Raw genomic sequence first — 26,836 nt, forward strand, 5'->3', positions numbered from 1 at the left:
GGGAGGTTGCAAGATTTTTTTTTAGGAGAATCACAGTATTTTCACTCTTACTTTTATGTTGCCTTAAGAGCTGAACAACCAGAGAGTTCCTGATGTTGGCTAGGAGCCCAGCTCTGAAGACAGAGCCATTACCACCCTTGCTTCTGTGCTACTTCTGGCAGCAGCTTTGCCTTCAGAACTGGGCTCCTGGCCAGTGTTCCCTCTAAGTTTTTCCATCCATGAGTGGAATGAGTTTTGTCTTGTGCAACAATATAGAGGTTGTGTGCATTTGTTCAGATGTGTGCCACTGTGTCACCTAAGTTAACAATAAATATTTTATATATTTTTAATGTGTTATGGAAGAAAGAATACTAAAACAAGGGATAATTAACAAGGTGCGTAACTTAAAATATTTATTTAATATGAAGTCAAATAAAAAACTTTAATACTGCAAAATTTTCAGTAGCCAACTTCCTATGTTTATAGCCCTCAACTAGATTCTCTCCGAGATGGTCTTCCTCCTCAATTAAATCTGGCTCTCCTTTCAGAGAACTATGTTAATTGGCTTTTCAGACTACCATTTCTGAGCTTGTGTAGGATACGCTCTCCATTGCACACCTACACAACAGCATATTGAATATTTCTCCCAATTCACAATGTGTCTCAGGGCTATATTTTATTTTGGATCAGGGGTTAAGTCACTCCAGTGTCTCCCAACCACTGCCCTCAATTCTTTTTATATAGACAATTCTTTTTATTATTACAGATAAATAGCCAATTTAGAAAGTGTAGTTATCTGGATTGCTTGTTCTGCACACAAGACATAAATCAGAGCTAAAGCTCTCTGATGAATCAAGTGCAGATTTCCCTTGTCTGATTTGATCAACTCATAAGCATTCTTCAAAGTTTAAATGTCTATTAATAACAATATATAAGTAAGGTGACAAATAATATTCTTTGCTTTATGCCAGCATGCACAGGAAGTCCAGCAGTAACTTGGACAGCTCTGTGTCATGTGTGTGTGTAATATGTAAAGAAGGGAAAACAATTGTGGGGTCATCAGTGATGTAGCAGTAGAGGGTTTATACTGTGTATCAATGATTTCCTGCTCTTTTTTGGGGGTCTGGTTTTGTAATGGCAGCGGGCCTGCTGAACGCTGTGTATGTTTTACTATTTTAAGACATGTTTACAAAAAAAAGGATGTAATGTTTTCAAGAACATGTATTGCTATCTCTGCATCACATTATACCATCATATTTAGAAATGATAAAACTAAAAACTTGCTTAGGAGCAATTAAGCACTAGTAAGACAACAATATTCCTCTATTTAGCTAGAGCTACATTTCAGTATATTCTTTCTGTCCAACCATTTTAACCCCGCCCCCACACAACCTAATTCCTTATTCATCATGTCATTCTCACTTATACTGCATGACAGTCAAGCCCATACCTTGCACAAACACTGTCCCCCACCAAGAAATTAATAAGCCACTTCTGCCCTATAAGCACATTCATATTGGTACTATTCCCACTCTTCCATTGGACCATGCAAGCCCACGTAGCCCCCGGCTCTGGCTACCATCACACGGGCCATGGCTCCAGTCACCGCCACATGGTCCCCGGCTCCAGCTGCAGTTCCAGCAGTCACCACATGGCTCTGGCCCTCTACTCTCTCACCTACCAAGCCCACGACCGCTATCTTGCTTTCCACATCATCGAAGCTGAGTGCTGCTGCACGGTTCTGCTGATGAGGTGAGTAGGAGTAAAATTCTTTGTGCAAATTCTCTCTGAGTTGCTTCCCAGAGGGAACTTAGCTCCTGGCCAATATCCACTCTGCTTGCCCAACTCTGAAGGCTGTAATGCCATCAACAGCAGTGCAGAAGTAAGGACAGCAGTATGATAGTCCCACCCACAATAATCTTGCAACCTCTCAGCTACTACTTTTTGGGCAGGATTCTTACAATTACAGCACTGTGAAATTTCAGATTTAAAATATCCAAAATCATGAATATTATTATTTTTAAAATCCCATGACCGTGAAATTGACCAAAATTGACCAAAATGGATCATAAATTTGGTAGTGCTCTATTTATGTAACCTTACTCATGTCTAGTAGATATGCTTACTTTTGCTTCAAAAGGCTGTACATGCAAAAACATCTATAAGTTTAATAATCTGGGCCAATTGCTTGATTAATGACTGCACGGTTAGTAGAGAGATCAGATATGCTTAAAACCAGCCAATCCTGGTGCACTTGGGCTCAATGAGACCAGGATTTCACCAGACTATAATCAGTATTGTGTTTGTAAAACATTTTCTTATAAAATGTTGATAGCAAAGAAACTCAGTGGATATTTCTATACAAAAATCAACAACACAGGCCAGTTTTTTGAAATTAAATTGCTGGTTATAGTACTTACACTTTTTAAATGGCTCCTGTTTTCTTTGCTGGCTTTTAAGAGTACTCTCACTGAAGCCTGGTTTATAGAACTGGTTGCCAGTTTCTGGCTTTGTTTCTTGAGGTAGAACTGAACTCTAGAAATTGAAATATTCACACATTTAATATTAACCAGAAGACAGATACACAATAATTTACAATCTTTACAACAGGCCATCACCTCTTTCTAAATGCTGAATAAAGTTTATTCATACTACATAAAACTAGCTAGCTTGATTTTTTATATGAGCCTGAACAGTTCATCTTGTAATAAATTCATTAAAAATTAAGAAATATTGCTATATTGTACATATTCTACCCAAGTGTCCATACATAACATATCTTCAAAACAATGTTTTATCTATAAACACAAGGAAGTTCAGTAAAAGTGTAATGCACAAAATCAGATATACACTAACCTTTTCATCTATATTTTTTTGAACATGCTGTGGTTTTCCACACCCTTGTAGTGATTGCCAAATGCTACAAAATTCATCATCTTGTTTACTCTGAGCCTGGCAAAAGATTTAAAAAAAATACAACTTTTGCATTGATACAGATACAAATAACTTCTGAAAACTAAGCCACAAATATTTATACTAGGACTCTCCTGAAGTGTTTCCCTAAAATGTTAATGGCAGTACTTTATTTTGTCCTTTTGCCTTCATGAGTAACCTCTAAATTTTACTAACACGAAAAAGTGTAACAAAATCCGTTTAAAGTTTTTGTCCAATGGCAGAATTCCAAGGCCAGTATCTGTTTCATTGATAAATCTTTGATCTTGCAAATTTTCAGGTCTACTTACTTGAGTAAAGTTATGCATGCATTTGTATAGGAATGGGGCTCAAGTATGTAAACAATTATTACAATATTTTTTAAAAAGGTTGTTTTTTATGTAAATCATTGTTTTTTTATTTCGTAATTTATACTACATATACTACATACTTCTTTTTAAAAATAAACCTGTTTAAAATACAATATGAATTAAATGTAAAATATGTTAAGGCTTAAACTTATAATAATATCTCATATCATTAACATAAAAATAAATATGCTGAATAAATATGAAACACTTGATTTAAATGCTCTTTTTCTATACAAAAAAAGAATTGGGGGAAAATTCTAACTTTTTAGGTCAAGCTTTAAAGATATGGCATAATACATCAGCTTCAATTACTCGGTCTTCTTTTCAAAAGACTTAGGTGAGTAGGAACTTAAGATCCAGCCACTTTTACTTACGCATATTTGAAATTTTCCCCAGGCTGTTCTGAAACAGTTTAATTCACTGACTACAGCTACCACCTCTGTTTAATAAATCATTTAGTTGGAAGAGTGAAACATGGTTTGAAAAGAAGTTTATAGATCGAAAAAAAGTTAAAATTTTGTTTAATAAAATATAAATGGTATATGATTTTTGCATGTTTAATTAAATTCCAGTTACCATTCTAATTAAGGATGTTAAAATGCAGTTAATTGACTAGTCAATGGACTTTCCATCAACTAGTCGATAGGCACGTCCACAGTCCTCCTTTGCAATGTACAAGAGCCCTAGCAGTAGGATTCAAAGGAGGAATGCGCATTCAAAGGAGGAATGCGGAACTTCACGTACAGCCCGGGGCCAGTGGGAAGTCCCACTGACTCCGGGCTGCACACAAGTACCTGCTTTGAAATGCACAAGAGTCCCCAGTGAGGACATTTCAAAGCCATGCTATGGCCTCTATGCTAGGAGCTCCCCTGCCCCACTGATCAGCTGTGCGGCAGCTGCCCCTTTGAAATTGCTGCCTCCACACAATTCAGAGGGGAGGCAGGGGAGCCCGGGCTCCCTGCAAACCTGGGATCAGCTGGGCAGTCCCCAGCTGATCCCAGGTCCTGGGGAAATGCCGCGGGGAGCCTGGGCTCAGCTGAAAGTCCCCAGCTGAGCCTGGGCTCAATGGCAGCTGCCCCTTTGAATTGCGCAGAGGCGGCGGGCTGCCCCTTTAAAATGCTGCTTCAGCACAATTTAAAAGGACAGCCATGGAGCCCAGGGTCAGCTGGGGACTCCCCAAATGATCCCGAGTCCTGGGGAAATGCCATGGGGAGCCCAGGCTCAGCTGGGAAGTCCCAACTGAGCCTGGACTCCCCTCCTGACCTTTGGAATTGCACAGAGGCGGACATTGTGCTCAGCTGTGCAGCGGCTATCCCCGGGAAGTGCCACGTGGAACCTGGGGTCAGGTGGGGACTCCCCAGCTGACCCCAGGCTCCAAGGCTGCCCCTTTGAATTAGCGTAGAGATGGTGTTTTAAAGGGCAGTCCGCTGCACAGTTGATCCCAGGATCAGCTGTGCAGCTGCCACTTTGAAGTAGCCCTTCCCCTGCCCCCCCTCCCCCGCCTCTATTTCATAAAGGCAGCAAGTGGGGGATGGGGGGGAGGGAACTGACTAGCTGACATTAATATCTGATAAGAAAATGCTTATTGGATAGTTGACTAGTCTTTAACATCCTTAATTATAATCGAGCTTGATACGAATCAAGAGCAAAAAGTTAATTATCTTGTAAATAAGCAAAATGTATTTCACCATTTTCTTACTTAAAATGTACACTAAGAATCTGAAAATATTAAGCTATATAAATATTTAAATAAATTAATACAGGTAATGTAGAAATAAGATGTTCCAAATATAGTGAAAATGCTCTATTTAATTGTAAATCAATACATTGTAATAATTATCAACCAATGACAGTGCACCTTTCTTTAGAAAATAATCAAAGTACAAATAGACAAGCCACTAATTCTAGGCTTTCCACTTGGTGATTTAAATAATAATTTAAATAATCTTACTTAAATCAATCCACACTGAAATGCGCTAATACATTCACTTCCTTACAGACTCATTAAAGGCTCACTTGTCTGAATCTGAATTACAAGAAAACACCCATGTTTGACAAGGGTAGTCTGGCAGAGCTACAAATCTGTAAAACCATGGAAAAAGGACACTACTGTAAATAGTGAGCCATTACAAATACTAGCCTCTAACAAGCAAGCTGGAAGTACAGCCATACTCACAGCAACAGTTTAATTTTTACAGTATATTCATTTGAAGACATTACTTTTTTATACTGTATTGTGATGATTTAGTTAGTGTGTAACAACTATTTATAAAAAACCAGTGTATAAAAATTAATTCCATTCCACACACACAGTTGTCAGAGATTTCTGCATTAGTATCATCTGTAGGGCTAGCTGTGGTGCCCTCTAGAGTGCTGCTCCAAGTGCAAGGCCCGCAGGGCCTCAGTTCATTCTTGCTAGCAACTCCAACAGAGGAGGGCAGGAATGGAATGGATGTGAACATATCTAGTCTGGAAAAGAGAAGATTGAGAGGGGACATGGTAGCAGTTTTCAGGTATTTAAAAGGGTGTTACAAGGAGGAAGGAGAAAAATTGGTCTCCTTGGCCTCTGAGGATAGAACAAGCAGCAATGGGCTCAAACTGCAGCAAGGGAGGTTTAGGTTGGACATTAGGAAAAACTTCCTAACTGTCAGGTTGGTTAAATACTGGAATAAGTTGCCTAGGGAGGTTGTGGAATCTCCACCTCTGGAGATATTTAAGAGCAGGTTAGATACATGTCTATAAGGGATGGTCTAGACAGCACTGGGTCCTGCCATGATGGCAGGGGACTGGACTTGATGACCTCTCGAGGTCTCCTCCAGTCCTAGTAGTCTATGATTCTTTAGTAAGATCACTCATTTATCTATCTCATATATTGTATTACACACAAAAAACTGTACTAAAATAACATTAAGATTCCAAAGTCAAACTCTAAAGAGTTAGGAAATGCCAGAATTAAGATTGACTATAAGCTTAATTTACCTCCCTTATACTAACTCAACCCCACTAGGCTGGGCACTGAGGTGGGAAGAGGATGGGTAGCGTTTCTTAGGTCCCTTATCCTTCTTCCTGTAGGAGCCAGGTCTGGAAGTTCCCCAACACCTATACTGTGATTGAGGAGGTGGCAGCAGACATCAGAATGGCTTCTTGGATTACTGAGGAGAGTGCAAGCCCAGGGATCACAGGGTGACTCAGGAGTCCTTGCGCCCATGAAGCCTAAAGTTAGTCAGATCATAGAAGACTCTCAAACCTTCAAATGGGAGGTTGTGTATTGTGGCCAGCAACTCCTGCGACAGATCAGAAGCCTGCAACCCGGAGTTTTGCCTCATGGCCACTATAGAAGCAACTACTCTAGAAGTCAAGCCTGTCACATCCCATGCCATCTAGGGGACTCCCCAAGCCACGGTCATGCCATTGCTGACCAATGCAGCAAACTATTGGGTATGGTCCTGCAGAAGGCCCTCTGAATTTATTAAGGAAGTCCCGCAGGTTAAAATTATAACATACCAGCAGGGCCTGGAGACCCAGAACTGTAAGCTGGTCATTAAATAAACTTTCCTGCCAAACTGGTCTAGTCCTTTGGCCTCTTCATTTTTAAGCATTCCATTGGGATATTCCCGTCTCTTTCTTTCATTCACCATGGACGTGACCAATGAAGCCACAGGGGGATGAATGTACAGGTACTCAAAGTCTTTTACAAGGATATAATATTTCTTTTCTGCTTTCTTTGACATTGACAGTACAGAGGAGGGAAGCTGACACACTGATTTAGCAATTTGTAGCATTCCTGGGTGGACTGGCAATGCAATTTTAGCTAGTGCATTGGCCAAGATATTGATGAGGTGGTCTATGTTCACAACTTCCTCAATCTGCAGGCAATGGCTGTCCACCGCCCATTTAAGGAAGGCCTCGTGCTCCTTAAAATAGTCCAAGGGGCCACGGATGTGAGGTGGCCCCATTACTGCTTTGTCCAGGGTCGACAACAGTTTCACTGCTTGTTCCTGTTCCTTTCCATATCAACAGAGGGCTCCCTCAGTGCCAGGGTGTAGTGCAGTCTTGCAATCTGATGATGGGGTCAGTGGTTCCACACCTAGCTTGTCCCGTATGGCAAGGGAAGGCTGTGAATACTTAGCCAGCATCACCCATATTCCCTACCTGTTCCAGTACTGCCACTGGGGAGAGGGAGCACTGTACCTGCTGCAGTGACACTGTGACCAGAGCTACCCTGAATTCCTGCATTGGTGGCAAGTTGTCCCTCCTTTGTGATGGGCTGAAGTTGCAGTCTGATCCAGACTACTGCCCCTCTCATGACCAAGACAGGGCCATGGAGGCCTAAGACTGCTGACCTTGCAGGCTGACTGAGGGGGGTAATGGTGTGTAACGTTGTTTTCCCATGAAACAGTACAGGGGTGAGCGAGACCGATGCTGAGATCCTGAATGGGCCCTCCAAGATGGTGACTAACATCAAGGAGACAGCCTTAGATAGGGTGACCAGCGCCTGAAACATCTGCGGTTTATGTTCGCCGTTACCTGTGGTGTGGGGATCGAAGCCTTGAATCCAGAGGGATCTTGTCAGGGAACAAGGCCTTCCGGTCAGAGAGCTAAGATTCAGTGCTGGACTCAGGTCACAATAAAGACGACCTGTGCCTGCAGTTTGGTGACCAGAGGTGATCTGCCAGTCTATGCTGCTGCACCCTGGTGGGCATGCTCTTCTGTGCCAGAGGTGGAAATGCTTTGGTCCCATAGCTGTCATCTACAGCCTTGCTCTTTAGCTGTTGGAACCGCTGCAGGCACTGAAGACCTCACGATAAGCTAGGAGCCCCTGCCGCCACCCCAAGGTGGGTGGCGGATCCCTGGCTGGGGTTGAGAATCCAACCATAGCAGTACTTCCATGAAGCCCCAAAGTGGGCACATAGCCTGACACAGATCCTTTGCCCATAGGCTGTCTGTCCTTTGGTGCCAAGGGACTCCTCTTCTTCCATTGCTTCCTGGGGACCAGCATGGGGGAGTGGTGCTAGACTGAGTCTAGTCTTGGTGGCGTACTGTGTACCAAAGCCAATGTACTTGGCACGGGATCCACAATGGAAAGCCCATTAGGAGGACCCTCTGGCAGGTATGGCACTCCTTTTGGATGAAAAGGCAAAAGATTTTACAAATAGGACACTTTTCCTTTCCATGGCTTTCTCTCAGACACTTGAGACAACTGTCATGAGGATCACTCATCAGCATGAGCCTGCTGCATGCTGAAGTAACGACTTGAGCATGCGGGACTCTAACTTAACATTATGACTAGCTACTAGTAACTATATACAACAATGAATGAAGCGAAACCTATGCTGGAAAAAATACTAGTGTTTTTTGATACAAGACAAGGTGCTTCAAACTGTCACGTGAAGTAAGAAGGAACAGAGAGGGCATAAGACCACCGATGCCTAATACACTACCACATGGGAGCCTATTTCAGAGGGTGCCACAGTTGGCCCAACATACACTGCTAAAGCAGAAATCTCAGACAGTCTCAGATGCATGCACACCTAAAATGTAATCAACATGAGCAGGCACTTTAAGAACTTCTTTTTGGCTAGTATACTTTGCTAAACAACAACTAGTTTAATTTTTCTTTTGATTTTGAGTGCTATTTGCTCCAGTGTTTTCAAAAGGTTTAAATTCCTCTGCATAAAAACTGAATATAATTTTAATACCCCATAAGAAAACAAATCATAACACTTACTTTTTGTTTTTGATTGCCTCCCAAAAATGATCCTTTCTGTAATGAAATCAAATTGCCCTGATTTTCAGCCCTGAGATTGTATTGTTGTCTTCCATTCAGTTGCTAAATCATCAATTTAAAAAAAGTAGATCAGAAGTATTTCATTGTTTTTAAGTTATTATGTAGAATGATTTTTCTTCCAGAGTTACACTATAACAGAGTCCTTAAACAAGAAAAATCATACCTCAAACTCTCGCTGTTCTTTAAACTCAGTAAGACAAAAAAGTTAAATGAAGCCTATGCCAACTCAAGTCTTATTCATGCCATTTTTCTTGTATATTACATTTCCAAAATGAACTGAATTCTCACCAATGAGCAAAGTAAATAGCACAGGAAAATGAAGTCTTCCCTTTATTCTTAGCAAACATATAAACTTGACCCAGAGGAACAAACACTATTGACAGGAGTGGGGGAAAAAAAGATAGTTGTCTTTCTGCCAAGGTTGGCAATAGAAAAGCTACTTTAGACACTTGTTCACTAGTAACTGGACTGAAGCTACCAACTTCTTTGACACAGGCCATGAAACTTCTGTCAAAAGGACAAAGATTTTGGACCACTGAATTTTCAATTTATCTCAATTAATGTCTTAGTGAATTAGTATAAAGGGGTCCATATATTACTGAATCATTAAACTTTGTCTAAACATAACCAGGAAAAATGCAAAATTCTGTCAGTATCAATGAAGATTCAACCACAATACTAACACCATTTCTATGGAAAATGGATTGTATATAAACTAAAGTGAAAGATCTTACTCGAGTAGGAACAAAAAGGGAACGAGGAGAATGGTTGAGTCCTCCGAGATGCACTTTTTGTGAGCCTACAAATGCTGAATCAGTTGAGCATGAGTGATAATGATTCACAGCTGGTTGTGGTTTCACTATGGCTGTCAGTTTCTGATTTCCTGTTTCTGACCGACTGCCATGAGATAGGTTAATTAAGGCACTTGCTGGTAGACGATAACCTCTGGCAGGTGAGCACCTAAACCAAAAGAGAAAAACAAGTTAACCAATTCTATTAAGTATTTATGTTGTTGATTGTTTACTCCCTGTATATCTCAGTTAATAGTGCTTTTGCTTCTGGACCATAAGGCTATGAATTCAAGACTGATTGCAAGATCCGGGGCCATACTTAGTATTAAAATTGCAGAAATGTTCTCTGGCTATGATGTTAACCATATGATAATCCCTCTGCTTTTCTTGGGTGTCATCCCTAGTTAATTAAATCTATATATTTAAGAGAGTCTGTCTATTCATTGCAGCTACCACTGGCTATGGTTCACTGTTTCTAGCCAAGGAGGGCTGTGTGAAATGGACACTTAGATAAACAAAGCATTGCTGGCCTGCCAGCAGCTTACCTGCGTGGGCCTGCAACCCAACTTTAAAAACCAGCGACTTAAAGCAATGAAAGGGTTTGGTTGTGCCAGGAAAACGGGATGTGCCTGTAATGGGATTGCTTCTCAGAAAGCCAACCAGAAAGGACAGAATCACCAAATCAAATTTAGTCCTCAAAATTGACGTAACTGAGCACATGTTGAAAGAGGACTTAGGGCAGGCTCCGAGACTGCAGGGGCTCAAGGCAGGCACACAGAACGCACATTTGCCACAGCAGCTCCATTCTGGGCTAGCAGAGGGATAGTGCCTCTCCCCTCATCCCCCGCCTGAGCTGTGGAAGCTCTGTGCTACAGTTCTGGGAGAGGGTGCCTCACCCCCCTGGCCATGGCCGGTTCCATGATGGGGCTGAAGGAGGAGGTGCCTCATCACCACCTCCAGCTATGTCTGCTTCATGCTGAGGCCAAAGGAGAGGGAACCTCCCCCCGCAACCATGGCATCTAACCTGGAGCTGCCCCAGAGCTGCCGCTACCAAGGACAGTTCCCCACCCAGCCTAACTGGGGCATGCCACAACTGGGGTACATATACCCCTCCCTCAGCTGTGCCCGCTGGAGCTGCAACAGCCATGGCAGCAGGCACTTCGCACCTGGCCCCAAACTGTTGCGGTAAGAGATGGCTGGGGTTGTTCTCCCTCCCTGGGGCAGCCTGCATACTGAACCCCTCATCCCACCCCAGAACAATGATTTAAATGAAGCATGTACATTTTCATTTTATTAAAAAACCCTTAAACATTTATTGAGTTTAGGACTGGAGCAACACTGGGTAAATCTTCTAGTACAATACATAATACAGTAGACTTCTGATAATCCGGCACCTTTGGGACCCAGGGGGTGCTGGATTATCTGATATGCCAGAGTATCAGGAGGTACTCCGGGGGGTAGCGGGGTCGGCGGGGAACGGCACAGCAAGGGGTGAACCCTCCACCGTTTTGCAGGGAGGCGGAGGAAGCCCCTCGCAGCCGCCGGCGACAGGCCAGCTGAGGCTGCAAGTGGCAGTGGTGGACTTGTGGAAGCGGCAGGGCAGAGCAGCTGGGGTGCTTGCCGGGGTGGTCCTACAGTGCTGCCCCTCGCCTTTGCTGCTTGCAGCCCCAGCTGGCCTGTAGCAGGTGGCTGCGTGGGGCTTTCCCCACCTCCCTGCAAAACGGTGGAGGGTTTGCCCCTCACCATGCCATTCTCCGCCGACAGGTCCCGGCAGACCTGTCACAGGGATATAACCCCTTCCCCTCTCCTCACTTTTCCTTTCCTGGCCTGTGGGCATGCATGGGGCTCATAGGAGCTCCAACTGTCTGGCTGGCTGGAGCACTTCCAGGTTCCAGTTGGTGCCGGACTATCAGGAGTGCCAGACCACTGGATGCCGGACAATTGGAGTTTTACTGTACTACTCTTTGAGCTTACATAGCTTCTTTCAAGCAATGAGTTCAAAGCACTTCACAAATATTAATGAATCATCATAGCATGAGGTTAATAATGCTACAACCATTTAACAGAATGATCATGTGTTTTGCTTAAGGTCACACTTCAAGCCAGTAACAGAATCAAAAACAAAGCACAAGAGTCCTCATTTCTAGTAACCTCTTTATCACACAATTTTCTAAAGATGATGCCCTAAAATGGAAGTAGTTGGATACTCAGAGCTTTTGAAAATCTGACCACTGATATAAGTACCTAAATATGAATTTGGGATAAAGAATAGAATGAGCTGGCCCTTAAAGGAAAACTGGAGTCAGCCCCACCTATTCCTACTTTGTCTCCTAAGGGATGGTATGGGCTGGCAATTGGATGGGGTTATCTGGCATCACAGGAGGGTAGCCTATGAGCAAGAACTCCTGTAAGAGGTTGCTTGCTCCCTCAAAGTAGGAACCCATCAGAAGGTAGGAAAAACCTGGAGATCTCAGAGAGGGGTCAAAGTCTGGAGTTGGCCTGGCAAAACTGTGACCCAATTCTTGATACAAGGGAAAAGAGAAGAGAGCTGCAGGATACCCGGAGGGGCTTCAGCGTCAGGAACCACCGGGGAAGAACCTCAATGTAAAATGTTAGCACCCTTTGAACATCCAAAATGTGAAGTGCAACTTGTCATTCATTCCCATTGGGTTTTGGCAAGAACAAGTTGATTTCTATACATTTGTCTGTAGGCCTGGAGGAGTGAAAAGAATTACTTTGTTGAAGTAAATTCTAGTACCTTTTATTGAGTTGATGCTTTGAATAAATAATCATCCAAATAAGGGAGTGTTCTGACACCTTGTCTGTGTAGGTGAGCCACCACCCCCTTAAGAATTTTCAAAAATATCCAAAGGGTACTACTTTGTACTGAAAGTGGTCTGCTCCTAATACAGAGCTGAAAAAATGCCTGTGTGAGATGTATTATTGTATGAAAATACACATTGTGAAGATCCAAGGCAGAGAACAAGTCCCCTTTCCAGTGCAGAAATTACGACTGTGAATGTGGCTATCCTAGTTCTAATGTGTCTTGGTATGTGAGATGGTTTACCTCCTGTCACAGTAGATGATCATGTGACGGGTCCTTAAAGATGCATGGGGAGGGACGGTATGTAGGGAAGGATGAAGGTAAATGGAATGGAAAAGCCAGTCTGAATGATCTCTAATACGCATCCGTCTGATGTGAGGGTCTGTCAACCTGGATGGAACAGGGTAAATCTCCAAGTGGACGGAATACAGTAGGTGTTTCCAGCATCTGGCATCATGGTTATCTTGGGCCCTCTACCAAAAATGTAGTCTTGAAGGGGGTTCCTGGGAAGTCAAAACCTGGACGGGGACTGTCTAGAGATGTAAAGGAGTAACCAGTTACCCAGTAAGCATTGCATACAGGGTAAGCAATTAACTGGTGCCTGGCCCAGCTGGAGCAGCCCCCTGCCCACGGTGAGGTGCAATGGGCCCTGCCCAGCCAGAATAGCCTCCCACCCACTGTGCACCGCAGGCTGTGGCGCAATATGGTGGGTTGGTTAATGGTACTGTTTAACCAGTTAACATTTTAAATAGGATTTTACATCCCTAGGATCGTCTTCATCTTGAAAGCCTTTGCTTCTGTATTTGTGTATCATACTGTCTGTGAGGTTGTGCATAAGGCACAGATCGGAATCTTTGTATTGAGCAGTACTATTTTTTTCTTATCTGTAGGCATTTATAAGCCCAGGGATTTCAGAACCAGACTGGAGTCCATCAATGTATGAAGAGATGAATAGGTTTTAGAGGTCTTTAACCATTGATTACACCTCTTTGGGAAACCCAGAAGGGTGGAGCCATAATGCACATTGCATAGAATCACAGAACTGGAAGGAACCTTGAGAGGTCATCAACCTCATGGCAGGACCAAACACCTGTGACGTCCTCCAAGGTCTACGTCTAACCTGCTTTTAAAAATCTCCAATGACAGAGACACCACAATCTCCCCAGGCAATTTATTCCAGAGTGTAATCACCAATAGGAGTTAGGAAGCTTTTAAGCATAGAATCATAGAATCCTAGGGCTGGAAGAGACTTCAGGAGGTCATCGAGTCCAACCCCTGCCCAGAGTAGGACCAACCCTAACTAAATCATCCTGGCCAGGGCTTTGTCAATCCAAGACTTAAAAACCTCTAGGGATGGAGATACTACCACCTTCCTAGGTAACCCATTCAAGCGCTTCACCCCTCCCCAGTGAAACAGTTTTTCTTAATATCCAACCTAGACTGCCCCCACTGTAACTTAAGATCATTGCTCTTTGTTCTGCCATCCGTCACTACTGAGAACAGCCTATCTCCAGCCTCTTGGAATCTCCCTTCATAAAGTTGAAGGCTGCTATCAAATTCCTCCCTCTGTCTTCTCTTTTGGAGACTAAATAAGCTCAAATCCCTCAGCTTCTTCTTGAAGGTCATGTGCTCCAGCTCCCTAATCATTTTGGTTGCCCTCCGCTGGATCCTCTCCAATGCGTCCACATCCTTGCTATAGTGGGGGGCCCAAAACTGGACGCAGTACTCCAAATGTGGCCTCACCAGTACCGAATAAAGGGGAATAATCACTTCTCTAGATATGATGGCAATGCTCTTCCTAATACACCCTAATATACCATTAGCCTTCTTGGCTACAAGGACACGCTGTTGAGTAATATCCAGCTTCTCATCCACTGTAATCCCCAGGTCTTTTTCTGCCAAACTGCTGCTTAGCCACTTGCTTTCCAACCTGTAACAGTGCTTGGGATTCTTCCATCCCAAGTGCAGGACTCTGTACTTGTCCTTGTTGAACCTCATCATATTTCTTTTGGCCCAATCCTCCAATTTGTTTAGATCACTCTGGATGCCATCCCTACCCTCCAACGTATCCACCTCTCCCCCAGCTTAGTGTCATCTGCAAACTTGCTGAGGGCGCAATCGATCCCCTCATCAAGGTCATTAATAAAAATGTTGAACAAAACCGGCCCTAGAACTGATCCTTGGGGCACTCCACTTGAAACTAACCACCTACCATATGTGCTTTTCTTATTGCGCATCAGGATTGTTTGTTCCTGTGCCTTCCATAAGTCTTCTTTAAAATACAGCCAGCTCTCCTGAGCTTTTTTCCCCTTCAAGTTTTTCCTAATGTCCAATCTAAACTTCCCAGTTGCAATTTAAGACCGTTGCTTCATGTCCTATCACCAGAAGTTAAGGACAATATTTTTTCCCCGCTTTCCTCCTCGTAATGACCTTTTTAGATACTTGAAAGCGGCTATCATGTCCCCTCTTACTCTTGTCTTTTCAGACTAAACAATCCCAAATTCTTTCCAATTTCCCTCACAGGTCACATTTTCTAGACCTTTAATCATTTTTGTTGCTCTTCTCTGGACTTACAACCTGTCCACATCTTTCCTGAAATATGGTGCCCAGAACTAGACACAGTCCTCCAGTAGAGGCCTAATCAGTACAGAGGAAGAATTACTTCTTGGCTACGTCTAGACTGGCATGATTTTCCACAAATGCTTTTAATGGAACAGTTTTTCCGTTAAAAGCATTTGTGGAAAAGAGCGTCTAGATTGGCACAGACGCTTTTGTGCAAAACACTTTTTGCGGAAAAGCGTCCGTGCCAATCTAGACGCGATTTTGCGCAAGAAAGCCCCGATCGCCATTTTTGCCATCGGGGCTTTTTTGCGCAAAACAGTTTTTAGCTGTCTACACTGGCCCTCTTGCGCAAATAAATTTGCACAAAAGAACTTCTTCCCCAACGGGAGCAGCATAGTATTTGCGGAAGAACACCAACAATCTTACATTAGATTGTCAGTGTTCTTGCACAAATTCAAGCAGCCAGTGTAGACAGCTTGCAAGTTTTTCCGCAAAAGCAATTGCTTTTGCGGAAAAACTTGCCAGTCTAGACGCAGCCCTTGTGTCTTGCTTTCAACACTCCTGTTAATATATTTCAGAATGATGTTTGCTTTTTTTTTTTTTTTTTTTTTTTGCGCAACAGTGTTAGTTTGTGGTCCATTATGAGTAGAGTACTTCGCTTTTGGCCTTACACAACTGCATCTTATTTACTTTAGACCATTTCTCCAGTTTGTCCAGATGATTTTGAATTATAATTCTATCCTCAAAAGCACTCACAACTCCTCCCATCTTGGTGACATCTGCAAACTTTACAAGTGTACTCTATGCCATTATCTAAATCACCTAGAAAGATATTGAATAGAAACCTCCAGAAACTGATTCCTGCGGAACCCCACCTGTTATACCCTTCAAGCATAATTGTGAACCACTGAACTACTTTCTGGGAATGGTTATTGAACCAACCATGCACCCACCCTATAATAGCTTCATCTGGTCTGTATTTCCCTTGTTTATTAGTGAGAAAGTCATACAAGTCTGCATCAAATGCCTTACTAAAGTCTTTATATACCATATCTACTGCTTCCTCCTTATTCACAAGACTTGTTATTCCATCAAAGAAAGCTATCAGGTTGGTTTATCATGATTTTTATAAAGAACAAATCATGAAAACATGCTGTTATTTATCACCTTATCTTCTCGATGTTTGTAAATGGATTCCTTAATTATTTGTTCCCTTACCTTTCCTGGCACAGAAGTTAAGCTGATGGCTCTGTAATTTCCTGGGTTGTTCTTATTCCCCTTTTTATATATGGGCACTATATTTGCCCTTTTCCAATGTACGACTACAGTTGTGGCAATGGGATGTGCTGCTGTGTCTCTTGAGTCCAATGAGACTTGCAAGGCTGTTTGAGTGAGAAAACAGCCCTCATAGATAGTTGCCCTGAATTGTTCCTTCTTTTCTTCAGGTAGAGGTTCAATAAAATACTAATAATTTCAAGTAGCTTGTATAACTGCTTCATCATTGGCGATCCTACATCATAGGGTTGCTGATAAGTAGACCTTACAACCAATAAGGTTTAGTCTTTTCCTTATCACATAGGTGGTTCTGGAATGGTATTTTCTCCCCCATTTATTCACTGCTTCCAACATCAGGAAGTTAAGTGTGGGGTGTGAAAAAAGGAATTTGATTGCAGTAGATAACACTTTTTATCTACCTTTTGCAGGTTGGTGGGGTAAACAAGGGTGTCATTGATTGGTAGCTTGATTTTGGAGGAAGTTGATTTATGTATTATGCTCAACAGTTTATGCTAGGAATGAAGTGTCCAAGGAATGTAACACTCTCTTAAAGAGCTCCTGAAATTATCTAAAATGATTCCCTATGGTGAGAGGTGTGAGCATGATAGGGGGAAAGAAAATGAGAAAGTTGGCTGCCGGTACAGCTTCCTCGTCTGAAGCCTCCTCCAGTTCCTTAGCTGCCTTTTCCAGAGAGTAGGAGAGTCCTGGTACAGAGGGTGATGGGAAATGTCTTGACCTCTCTCTGGGAGGCTTGTGGTGTTGTGTTTGGTATGCCCCCCATGGACAGAGCCCTGCATGGATACAAAATTTTGTATCCACATCTGTAGCTGCAAAAATAAGCTGCAGATATAAAGCAGATATTCACAAATTTGCAGTTCTAAATACAACATTTGCATCCACATGCACATCTGCAAAAATGATCTGTAGACCCACATCCACATTTGCAGAAATGGATACCCACTGATTTATGTTGAAATGCAGATTTGCAGGGCTCCATCCATGGATCCCAGTAAGGCCACTGTGGTGAGAAAGTCATGGGTGGTGGCATCCATGAGAGTCTATACCAGCTCTGAATTTGAGATCCTGGATGATCATCCCTTTGTTGTGATGGACATAGTCTAGCAAATGTTTGGGGAAGCAAAAGCGATAGGAGGTGCAGATTTCCTCTTCATCCTTATAGTCCTCATCATTCAAAAAGAGAACAACAGATCTGGGCAGTGTTGTAAGAGGGCTTGGTATTGAGCATGCTGCAGTGATGTCAGTACCAGAAAGAGGAGATTCTGCTATTGAGGAGACCAGAAAATTCTTGTTTCGAAGGAATTGTTAAAGTACTGAGACCAGTCGGACTAGAAGATTTTGATGGTGATACAGTTGTCTGGGGTGTGGCTGTAAGGCAGTGTTGATGATCACGCGCTGTGGAGACAGAAGGTGGCATCACAATTTGAAGTGTTCAAATGCTGCTCAATGGCGAGTGTCTCATTGACTCTGAGGATACAGAGGTAGAGGGTTTTGCTTTCCCTTTGCTGCCCTTGTCCGAATTAGCCCAATTAAAGTCTTTTTCTTGTGCAGTACCAATACAACCAGGTGATTTCAGCACTTTGAAGGTGGAAGGCCAGTATGGCTGGTACCGATGGGGTCTGCTGAGCTGAAGAATGTAGTTTCTTCATGGACTCCTGAGGAGGGGGAGTTGAGCCTGCTTTTTAGTTGCCTTCTTGGAGGAGCACTCTTTTCCCTGAGCCTGCAAAGGGGAGTGTCTGTCAGAGGCTGCCATATGAGACTGTTGACCTGAGATGGAGGGTCAGGAAAGTCAGTCCATGATCAGGGCTTGAAAGCTGGGTTCAGAGACTCCTCCCGCCATTATGAGTTTCAGTTACTGGTCTCTTGCCTTCTTAGTTCAGGCTTTCAGGTTATGACAGTATGAGCACTTTTGTGGGATGCAAGTCTTGTCAAGGTAGCAGGTTGCCTGTGTAATCTCAGAATAGAGAGTCTGCACGTAAGATAGCATTTAAAATCCATCAAGTGAGGCATGACTCTCAGAGAAATTTTCCCATCAGGAAGGACAGCTATGCTATTCTAAAGGGTCACTAACAATTGAAACTTAATTTCCTATAAAATAATTTTTTGTACATGTAAAAGGCAAAAGAAACTGTGAAGGAGATATAACTATAAACTAACAACTAACTATTACCTAAGTAACTAAACTGACTAGGTTGAAGTAAAGAAGTGCTGCTAAGTGCTCGGACTAAAAGCCAAAAGTGGTAGAGAAGAAACTGGGAGAGAGAGGGTTGGGTGCACACTACATAACTGTTTGAGGTGGCATGAGACAAGAACAGCATATGTATGAGTCAACCAGGCACTGCTACTACAATAATCTCTGATTTGTAGCACAGGAGAGTGCAATCACCTAAAATGGAAAGCTTTGATTAGTTCAGCATTTTGTGGCAGGTTGAAATATGTGAATTCTGTTGCTGCAATATAGGGTACTGCTAATGATGACTGCTGTATTCACCAACACTTGCTCCACTACCAACATCAAAGTCACTGCCTGTTTTGTAAAAGACTTTTCAAGTACCATAATCTGAGCATAAAAGGCACCTTATAAAACCAAAATCTAATCTATGTACAGTGTGATTAGAGACATGCAGAAAATAAATAATATATTTTAGAAAACATTCTATTTGCAAGTACATCTTCATAGCCTAGTTTTTTAGTCTTTTGCACGCAGCATCGGGATAGTTACTTTAGACAAGAATAAAACTTCACTTGGGGATGTTAAGTATCAGACACATAGTTTTATGAACACAGAAACTATCTCTAGTCAAAGAATAAGGGACAAAAATACAGAAAACATATCACAGAAGGAAAATTGACTCTAAAATGGGGTTAGTCAAAGTTCCCATGAGGTGTTTATAAACACACATATACCTCAACACAAAAGCCAGTAATTTAAATTCAGTCTCACAAGGATATGAAATCAGTATGAGCAAACACAGACCTTACTGTTAGGCCTCCAGGGAATTCTTCATCAAATAAAACTTCAAAGAGTACATCCATTTCTCTGTTTGCTGTAGAAAATAATGACAAGCACAGTAAGAAAATTGTCTACCTATCTGTCTACCATTAATTGTGCATAGTGGTAATTAAGGTAATATAAAACTAAATTATTATTAAAGTAACATATTAAATATTCCTATCCCCCATATACAAAACTTCATTCAGCTATTTGGAAACGCCTCAAAGAAGGTCCTGTGTGATTATCCTTTAAAAAAATGCATAAATTGTAAATATACTATAAGCAACTCTAAGTAGCAGTAATCTAGGGTCATAATTTTGATAGGTGTCCCTAGTAGTCTTATTTTCCCAAAACACAACTGTATTTTGCTTTTGGGTGTTAAATGATCAATGGTCTTACCTAACTTTATATATTGGATTTTATTTTTGTTGCTCATTTTTTAAACAAAGAATATGTAGTTTGCTCTCTGTACATCACATGGTCAATGGCACAGAAGGTTTATGGATAAAAAACCATCTAGGAAGACAGACTGACTCTAAAATGGAGTTGGTAAAAGTTCCCATGAGGTGTTCATAGACACACATCAACACAAAGCCAGTTATTTAAATTGAATTCAATCTAATAAGGATACGAAATCAGTATGAGGAAACACAGACCTTATTTTTGCATCCTTAAATTCAGGAAACCATAGACAAACTGGCTCTCAGCAGAGGATATCACTTACATAGTAATGGATAAATATACTGCTTTATAATGTATTTTAATGTAAAGTTACTACTAATGAAAATGGGCAGTTTTAATGTTTGCCCTAGATCAATGTTTCTCAACCTTTTTTTGTATAAAGTACCCCTTTAAAAAAATTATAAATACCACCAGTACCTACAGTTTTCAGACACACACAATTTTTTTCTACCACTGCAACACATTTGTTTATAACAACTTAACCGTAGCCAGGCGGGTGATGAAATTCTTGGGTGCAAAAAGTACAAAAAGAATAAAGCACTGTAAAACTTAAAACAAAAATTCAGTCTTCTCCAAATTTCAGATGTGTTGACATACCGCCCAGACTTCTCTCAAGTACCCCTAAGAGTACTCGTACCACTGATTGAGAAACACTGCCCTAGCTGATTTCCTGTCAGACACAGCTTTAAGGAAATAGACTATTAAAATGCCAGTCTAGAGGAATAATTTACCTCACTGTTTCTCAAACCTTTTTATACAGTGATTGCCACAGTAAGTAGGTCTTTTTTACCCAGGTCCTTCATAAGAAGTCCCAATGATATTCAAACTGGGGATGCACAGATTGTCTTATATTTCCTAAGTGATCCACAACTCCATGCAACATTTTTAGGGGTTTGTAAGTGAAAAAAAGATTGAAAACTACTGGTTAATAAGGACCCTGGTCTCAGAGGAGGAACGGCTACAAATGACAACAGACGAGAGAGTGAAGAGAAGCCTAGGCAGTAACTACAGGTTGAGAATATATGTCCTACTTTAAGATGAATACTATTTAATGGACTTGTACGTAATGAAATCTTATGTGTGATAAAAACCATTTGGACTACTACTATTGTATTTCTGTTTGTTTTATTGGCAGTCTCTCCAATTTTGACTCTCCTATATGCCTTCTTCTCTCTTCTGGTCTGTGTTCCTCTTCATTAGTTTTACTGCCCATCATTTGTTAAGGAAGGCCAAAGACTAAGAAGTTCCACATTCATGGGTAGAACTACTTAACACATGAAGTGACCAATAAATGAAGCTTCATTTTAAGCATTCAGCTTTGGGCTTGTCTACTCATGAAGTTATGACAGAATTACCTCTAAGAAGACATGCTTATTCCAGTATTAGTGTCCCCAGACATGGAGCTATTCCAGAATAACTGTTCTGTTTCAAATTCATATTTTACCTAATTCTGGAATAACTTCTGTAGATAAGCTCCTAAATATGTTACTAGGAGTTTTAAGTTGCACATGCTGCTTAATTGGAGAATTTTTAAATACATCTGAACTGGCTCACACTACTAGAAAAAGTCTCCTATCTAAACATTCAAATTCTTACTTCTATCACTGTCAGAAATTTGAGAGTTTAGGAAAACTCTGCCAGTCACCTTCACTCATTACAACCAGGGCCAATATACATCTGGGAAAGTCTGGACAAACCTGTTACACCTTCTCGAATTCCTCCCACCTATTCAGCCATTTAACTGCAAGACTGGATTCCTGAGAAACCAGAAGAGTTGTGTACTTACTTTAGATTACTAAATACACAGGAAGAACAGCCCATGCCATAAAGGGCTCGTCTACACTGGCCCCTTTTCCGGAAGGGGCATGTAAATTTCATGAGTCGTAGTAGGGAAATGCGCGGGGGATTTAAATATCCCCCGCGGCATTTAAATAAAAATGTCCGCCGCTTTTTTCCGGCTTTTAAAAAAGCCGGAAAAGAGCGTCTACACTGGCCCCGATCCTCCGGAAAAAGTGCCCTTTTCCGGAGGATCTTATTCCTACTTTGAATAAGATCCTCCGGAAAAGGGCACTTTTTCCGGAGGATCGGGGCCAGTGTAGACGCTCTTTTCCGGCTTTTTTAAAAGCCGGAAAAAAGCGGCGGACATTTTTATTTAAATGCCGCGGGGGATATTTAAATCCCCCGCGCATTTCCCTACTACGACTCATGAAATTTACATGCCTCTTCCGGAAAAGGGGCCAGTGTAGACTTAGCCTAAGAGTTTATTAAGCACTATGCACTGTAATAGAGTTATATGTGACTTGTGAATCATTCTCTAAATTCTCCACTCTATCATAAGAAAAAAAATTGTTTCTGTATGGATTTTATCGGTTTTGTCATTTTATCTTTATTCCTCCAGAAGACAAATATTAATCCCAGTTATTAAATAATCCCTTCAGCTTTATTGGATAGAGGACCAAATGTAACTGCAGCCAACTTTCTCATGCTTCTGAAAAGCAGAGAAACACAAGAAAAACCAAAAACCCTCACAAAAGCATACCTCTTTCATTTTCTTGAGAGCATTCAAACATCATGCTCACATGACAGCATTTAACATTTAAGCGAAACAATGCTACTGACTAGGTGGTCACATGAAAGTTACCAAACAACTAATCCTGCTCTTATCAGGGAAGAAGACAATACTCAGATCCTGAATCCAAATATTCTCTTATCTGAATATAATCCTAGAGTAGCTTCTTCCTTACCTCCCACTGCAACAAGCTTTGGGGTCCCCACAAACATGAACTCTCTTCTTGGGGGTTGGGGCAGAGACTTTAAACCCTGAATCCACTGGCCACCTTCCAATCCTCACCCTCCACTCTCCATATTTTGCAGCAATAGAGCGGAAAAGACTTCTGCACTTGCTCTTCTACTGAGCCTGAGAACCCACAGGTGGCACTGTAAGTGGGATGACCACATAGTACATTACAATCCAAATTTATATTTTTAATTGTGCCTCATCTCTTTATTAAATCTGACTCTTTATTAAAACTGTTCATAATTAAATGCAAAGTAATACAAGTTTACAGCAGTTTGTTTGCATGCCAACCTTATGGCTAACATATTAGCCTTTTTATGAGCAAAATATTACCTCCTTTAAGTCCTATAATGGTACCTCGAAGACCAACTGGAACAGAGAAATTCTCCCTCACATTGACAACACGGTCAAACAGGCGGTACTCTGCATCTCTGTCTGGAACAACCCCATTCTGTTGTTCCAAAGGCTGACAGTAACAAAAATACTATATTAATTCTAGTAAAATACAAAAATATAAGTTCTTCTGATTTTATTAACAAATGAATCATGGATTTAAAACTTAAAGAAGTTGAAATGATTACAAAATAGAATAGATTGTTTTCTCAATTTAAATTGTTCTCGCAACAACCACATAAAGGTGTTGCAATTCACAGAAAACACCCTTTTATTAATATATTGCTAACTAGGTAGCTGCAGTGCTACTCGTGTTACAAAATGGGCCAATGAAGTGGAGGGAAAGCACAACGAGAAATAATATTCAGCTTGCCTTATGCCACCAACAGGGGCATCTGTGAAATACCCAGCAATGCAGCCCAGAGCATACAGGTGCCAAGAAAAGAGCACAACAGGCAAAGGGCAGCATTTATGAAGCACTTTCAGAATACATTACAATTATGGAGGGAATGTAAGTCATAGGATCAGCAAACAGATAGAAGAAGGCAAAAGTTATATGCTACTAAGTCAATAACTGAATTTTTGTCCCATTTATGCAGCTGTCATTGTTATTAAGTAATACAACTCTTTTAAACTGATTTCCTAGGAGACATCTCAATTAATCCTGTTCCCAACTAAAAAAAAGTGCCCTCTAATAATTTTTGGAGATTCACAAAGTTGTGTGAGTTATATTTATTTTACATAAGTTTAATTTTATGATAAAAACTAGCAGTCCTAAAATTACTTACTCTATACAACAAATGGGGTTTGACTGTCACTCGCACCTTCTTGTTACTCTTTCTTTGCTAAAGGAAAGGGACAAAAAAGTTGTTTAAAACAAGAAATCTGAAAAATTATGCCATTATTTTTGCAATGTCTTAGATAAGAAATGCAAACAGATTTTTTAACTTGTTGAACAAGTTAGCAGAACAATATTAGAATATGGTAGGACTTTTGAAGAAAACATATATATTCTTCATGACAATGCACTGCAGGCATTCTTCTGGTATTCTTAAAGAGGAGACACAGCTCTCAAGACTTTGAATCATGCCAAAATAGTTTATTTAAAAAAAATATTTTAAAGTAGCTGGATCTAAGACGTCAGGTTGTCCTTTCTAAACCACAGCTTAAATTTAACCAACCCCAACGCAAATCCAAAGTAATATCGGTTTTGCTTTTGGAACCTTCTACATAATCAGGAAGAATATCAACCGCTGTCTTGTGGGGATTTGCTATACATCGAGGGACTTAATACACATTTAACACTTAATACTTCCTTGCCTATTTGTTTTATTTTCTCTTTGATTTGAGTGGATCTGGTTTGTGAAACTGGAAGAGACGGTCTCTGATTTATCTGCAGATTAAAGGGAAATTATTTGGAAAACAAGGGAAGACTGAGATTGTATTTCAAAGGGATTGCGAGGAGTCCAGTATCTTTTTGGACAATGATTATTTTCCCACAAGTATTCAGTCAGGAGAGGGTCAGAGCAGATCTGGCTTAGGGTACGTCTAAACTATATCCCTCTTTCGAAATAGGGATGTAAACTAGACATATCGAAATTGCAAATGAAGCCAGGATTTGAATTTCCCATGCATCATTTGCATAATCGCGTCATGGCGTTCTTTCGAAAAACGCTATTTTGAAAGTGAAACGGTCTAGAAGTTGTTTTCGCAAAAAAAGCCTTTTTTATTTTTTCATTTTCATTTTTTGAGGAGTACAGGATCTTTTGAAAAAGGCTTTTCTTTTTGAAAGAACTGCATCTAGACCGCGGTTTCACTTTCGAAATAGCGTTTTTCAAAAGAAAGCCATAACACGATTATGCAAATGAAGCATGGAAAATTAAAATCCTGGCTTCATTTGCAATTTCGATATGTGCAATTTACATCCCTATTTTGAAAGAGGGATGTAGTATAGACATACCCTCATCTATCTAAAGGGAAAGAGACTAAAGAGCAGAGACTGTTGGTGTTTTCTGAGTTGCTATGACAACTTATGATGCAATTTAATAGTGTAAGTTTCTTCTAATAGTTTCTGTATTACTTCCTATGACACTGAAAAAATATTTTCTGTTATCTGAATAAAGTACTTGAACAATATAAACAACTGCTTTTGGTCCATTATTAGTCAAATCTATAAAAATTCTGTACCTTGCACTTCTCTACTTCTTCTTCAATTTTCTCTACAATAGCTGCATCCAAAATTTGTAAGTCACAAGATGAACGAGATAAAGCACTGACAGGATGTCCTTTTAGCCAAGCAACAATTTCTTGAACTCTTTCAGCACTATATGTATAAAAAAATACGTATATAATCATAATTGTTGAGGGTTTACATATTATTGTGGGCTATACCCACAGTTTCTGGATTTATAATGTCACCAGATACAATAGTAATACACATATCTTATAACTGGGGTCACAGTAATAACAAACACTGCAATGTGCTTCTAAGAGGGATGAAAAAAATTAACCATAAAGAATGATGCTTCCAAAATACAGACTAAAATTGAATGTCTTAACATGTGGATTTTAAAACAAAAATCATTTAAAACACCCAATTAAGATTATTTTAAAAGCAAGAATTAAAATGATGGAGAACTAAATTATACAACTATGAGATATAGGTGTGGTAAATAGCTGTCTCTAGAAACCACATATATAATATTCAGATAATTGTCAAAATTATCATTTAATGACTTTGCTACTGTAGAAAAAGCCAGGTTACAGTTATTTTAAAAGGCGATCATTATATGCTGGGAGCCATTTTCAGGACTGTCAAATCTTTCTTGCCACCATTTTCCTGTCTACTGATCTTCAAGTTAGGCAATTTCCCTGACTGCAGATATTTCAGTACTTGAAGAATTTCTGCACATTTTTATTACAGCAAATTTTCTAGCTTGGCATTTGGACTGGATGATCCCAAATACTGAAATAATTGTATCCTTCTTTGCTTTACAATTTCAATAGTTTTTGAATATACAGAGGTCAATATTTGGAACTCATCATATAAAATATTATTTAATCAAAATAGAAAAAACATTACTCACCCGTTCTCGTCCTCCCCAGGCCAAATATCATCTTCATAGAATATATCTTCTTGACTATTTTTGGCTATATAACTAAACAGTTCAGGGACCCTAATAAAAAGGAGTAGTAAGGTTTCACATACACCACAGTGTAAAGCAAGTGCTTAATAGAAATAAAATAATTTGCAATGCAGGATGCAGAGCCTTTCATAAAGGTACAGAGTTTTAGTGGCTAAATAGGTAGTGTAATGTGCTGATAAAAGACAGAAAATCAGAGTTCTGTACAAGATAATTTATTGCTAGGATTACGAACACATTAGAAATAATGTGAGACACTCTCTTTCTTTAAGTGTACCCAACACCATCATGCAACCTCAGATCTCTCTGGTTAAAGGCTCGATCTCTTTGACATGGGAACATTTTGAGAGAGGAATAAAAAAGCCCTGGAAGATCCCACATGCTCCATCTCTCTCTACATAAAGTACGGAGATGGACTGTTCCTGAGAGATTCTAGTGATGACATGTTACTGGAGGGGAACCTGGATGGATTGGGGTGTCACCAAAAACCCCCATGACAATTTAACA

The 26,836-nt window shown here is 40.7% G+C and overlaps 1 protein-coding gene across 3 annotated transcripts in view; it reads right to left on the reverse strand.

The window, feature by feature from the left end:
• XRN1 (5'-3' exoribonuclease 1) overlaps positions 1-26,836 on the reverse strand; it is an 88,871-nt gene that overhangs the window by 12,436 nt on the left and 49,599 nt on the right. For 2 of the 3 annotated variants that reach the window (XM_014574044.3, XM_075937651.1), the window contains exons 26-34: positions 26,273-26,362; positions 25,374-25,509; positions 23,975-24,031; positions 23,127-23,259; positions 19,517-19,586; positions 9,804-10,029; positions 9,010-9,111; positions 2,836-2,931; positions 2,400-2,514 (exon numbers count right to left, since the gene is read on the reverse strand). In XM_014574044.3, the coding sequence (XP_014429530.2) occupies positions 2,400-2,514; positions 2,836-2,931; positions 9,010-9,111; positions 9,804-10,029; positions 19,517-19,586; positions 23,127-23,259; positions 23,975-24,031; positions 25,374-25,509; positions 26,273-26,362 (1,025 nt within the window). The remainder of the gene's footprint in view (positions 1-2,399; positions 2,515-2,835; positions 2,932-9,009; positions 9,112-9,803; positions 10,030-19,516; positions 19,587-23,126; positions 23,260-23,974; positions 24,032-25,373; positions 25,510-26,272; positions 26,363-26,836) is intronic. The other variant, XM_014574045.3, reaches the window with a different exon arrangement.

Source organism: Pelodiscus sinensis, chromosome 10, assembly GCF_049634645.1.
Source record: "Pelodiscus sinensis isolate JC-2024 chromosome 10, ASM4963464v1, whole genome shotgun sequence".
Classification (NCBI taxonomy): domain Eukaryota; kingdom Metazoa; phylum Chordata; order Testudines; family Trionychidae; genus Pelodiscus; species Pelodiscus sinensis.